This window comes from Conger conger, chromosome 7 (assembly GCF_963514075.1).
Source record: "Conger conger chromosome 7, fConCon1.1, whole genome shotgun sequence".
NCBI classification, from domain to species: Eukaryota; Metazoa; Chordata; class Actinopteri; order Anguilliformes; family Congridae; genus Conger; species Conger conger.
Window position 1 is genome coordinate 64,062,014 of NC_083766.1, and position 1,964 is coordinate 64,063,977.

At 47.8% G+C, this 1,964-nt stretch overlaps 1 protein-coding gene across 1 annotated transcript in view; it reads left to right on the plus strand.

The window, feature by feature from the left end:
• LOC133133940 (cornifelin-like) overlaps positions 1 to 1,420 on the plus strand; it is an 8,375-nt gene extending 6,955 nt beyond the window's left edge. Inside the window, exon 4 of the mRNA XM_061250248.1 lies at positions 961 to 1,420. Coding sequence (XP_061106232.1) covers positions 961 to 1,194 — 234 coding nt within the window. The 3' untranslated portion in view covers positions 1,195 to 1,420. The remainder of the gene's footprint in view (positions 1 to 960) is intronic.
• Positions 1,421 to 1,964: the final 544 nt, after the last annotated feature.

Below are 1,964 nucleotides of genomic sequence, written 5' to 3' on the forward strand. Positions count from 1 at the left end.
AGTGATGACTGTGTGTTTCTGACCCCTGTGATGTGTTCTCAGGGCAGCATCAGTGATGACTGTGTGTTTCTGACCCATGTGATGTGTTCTCAGGGCAGCATCAGTGATGACTGTGTGTTTCTGACCCCTGTGATGTGTTCTCAGGGCAGCATCAGTGATGACTGTGTGTTTCTGACCCCTGTGATGTGTTCTCAGGGCAGCATCAGTGATGACTGTGTGTTTCTGACCCCTGTGATGTGTTCTCAGGGCAGCATCAGTGATGACTGTGTGTTTCTGACCCATGTGATGTGTTCTCAGGGCAGCATCAGTGATGACTGTGTGTTTCTGACCCCTGTGATGTGTTCTCAGGGCAGCATCAGTGATGACTGTGTGTTTCTGACCCCTGTGATGTGTTCTCAGGGCAGCATCAGTGATGACTGTGTGTTTCTGACCCCTGTGATGTGTTCTCAGGGCAGCATCAGTGATGACTGTGTGTTTCTGACCCCTGTGATGTGTTCTCAGGGCAGCATCAGTGATGACTGTGTGTTTCTGACCCATGTGATGTGTTCTCAGGGCAGCATCAGTGATGACTGTGTGTTTCTGACCCCTGTGATGTGTTCTCAGGGCAGCATCAGTGATGACTGTGTGTTTCTGACCCCTGTGATGTGTTCTCAGGGCAGCATCAGTGATGACTGTGTGTTTCTGACCCATGTGATGTGTTCTCAGGGCAGCATCAGTGATGACTGTGTGTTTCTGACCCCTGTGATGTGTTCTCAGGGCAGCATCAGTGATGACTGTGTGTTTCTGACCCCTGTGATGTGTTCTCAGGGCAGCATCAGTGATGACTGTGTGTTTCTGACCCCTGTGATGTGTTCTCAGGGCAGCATCAGTGATGACTGTGTGTTTCTGACCCCTGTGATGTGTTCTCAGGGCAGCATCAGTGATGACTGTGTGTTTCTGACCCCTGTGATGTGTTCTCAGGGCAGCATCAGTGATGACTGTCCCAAGGCCACGTTCTGCAGCGCGTGTTCCTGGTGTCAGATTGCGCGTGAGATCAAACTGCGGAGCAAGCCCTGCTCCATCGTCACCCACCAACCAGCCGCTGTGCAGCAGCAAGCCCCGCCCCCCGTCCAGGCCAACCTACCTATGGGAGCGTATTACCCGCCCAGCTACTCCGCCTCCCCGCCCAATCCCACTGTGATCGTCGTGAAGTAGGAGGGCTTGGCCAGGCCCTCTACACGGGTGTAATGCTGTATAACTCATACTCAGGAATTATGATTGTGATGATTATGATCATACAGTGCTGTCCAAAAGTCACCAGAGATTTATTTTATATACATATACAGTCTTCAATGTTTGTTTTTTGTTTCGTTTTTTTCCAAAAAAATGTGTTCCAGAGTTTTGTATTTCATCAAATAAAAGTAAGATGTTAAGTAACAGACCACTTTTCAGATAAAAACTCTCTCGAGGCTGTCTGGGATTACCTGGAGGAACAGAGGCAAGTCTGCAGAAGAACTGTTCTCCAATATGTTCAGAACAAACTGCAGGACAGTTTATCTAAGAGAATTGATGCAGTGGATGCATACATATGTATTTCATGTAGATTTAACTGTTCGCTGCTCTTTATGGGAAATGTTTCATTTAATTATTTTTGAAAGCAACTTCACGTTACATAATTGAGACATGGGGCGGCCTGTAGTGTAGTGGTTAAGGTGAATGACTGGGACACACAAGGTTGGTGGTTCTAATCCCGGTGTAGCCACAATAAGATCTGTACAGCCGTTGGGCCCCTGAGCAAGGCCCTCAACCCTGCATTGCTCCAGGAGAGGACTGCCTCCTGCTTAATCAAATCAACTGTACGTCACTCTGGATAAGAGTGTCTGCCAAATGCACTTAATGTAATGTAATAATTCCTTTTCCCTGTTGCATCATATTATACATATAATATGAGGCACATAAGCGTGTGGCCAAGACTTCTGCACTTT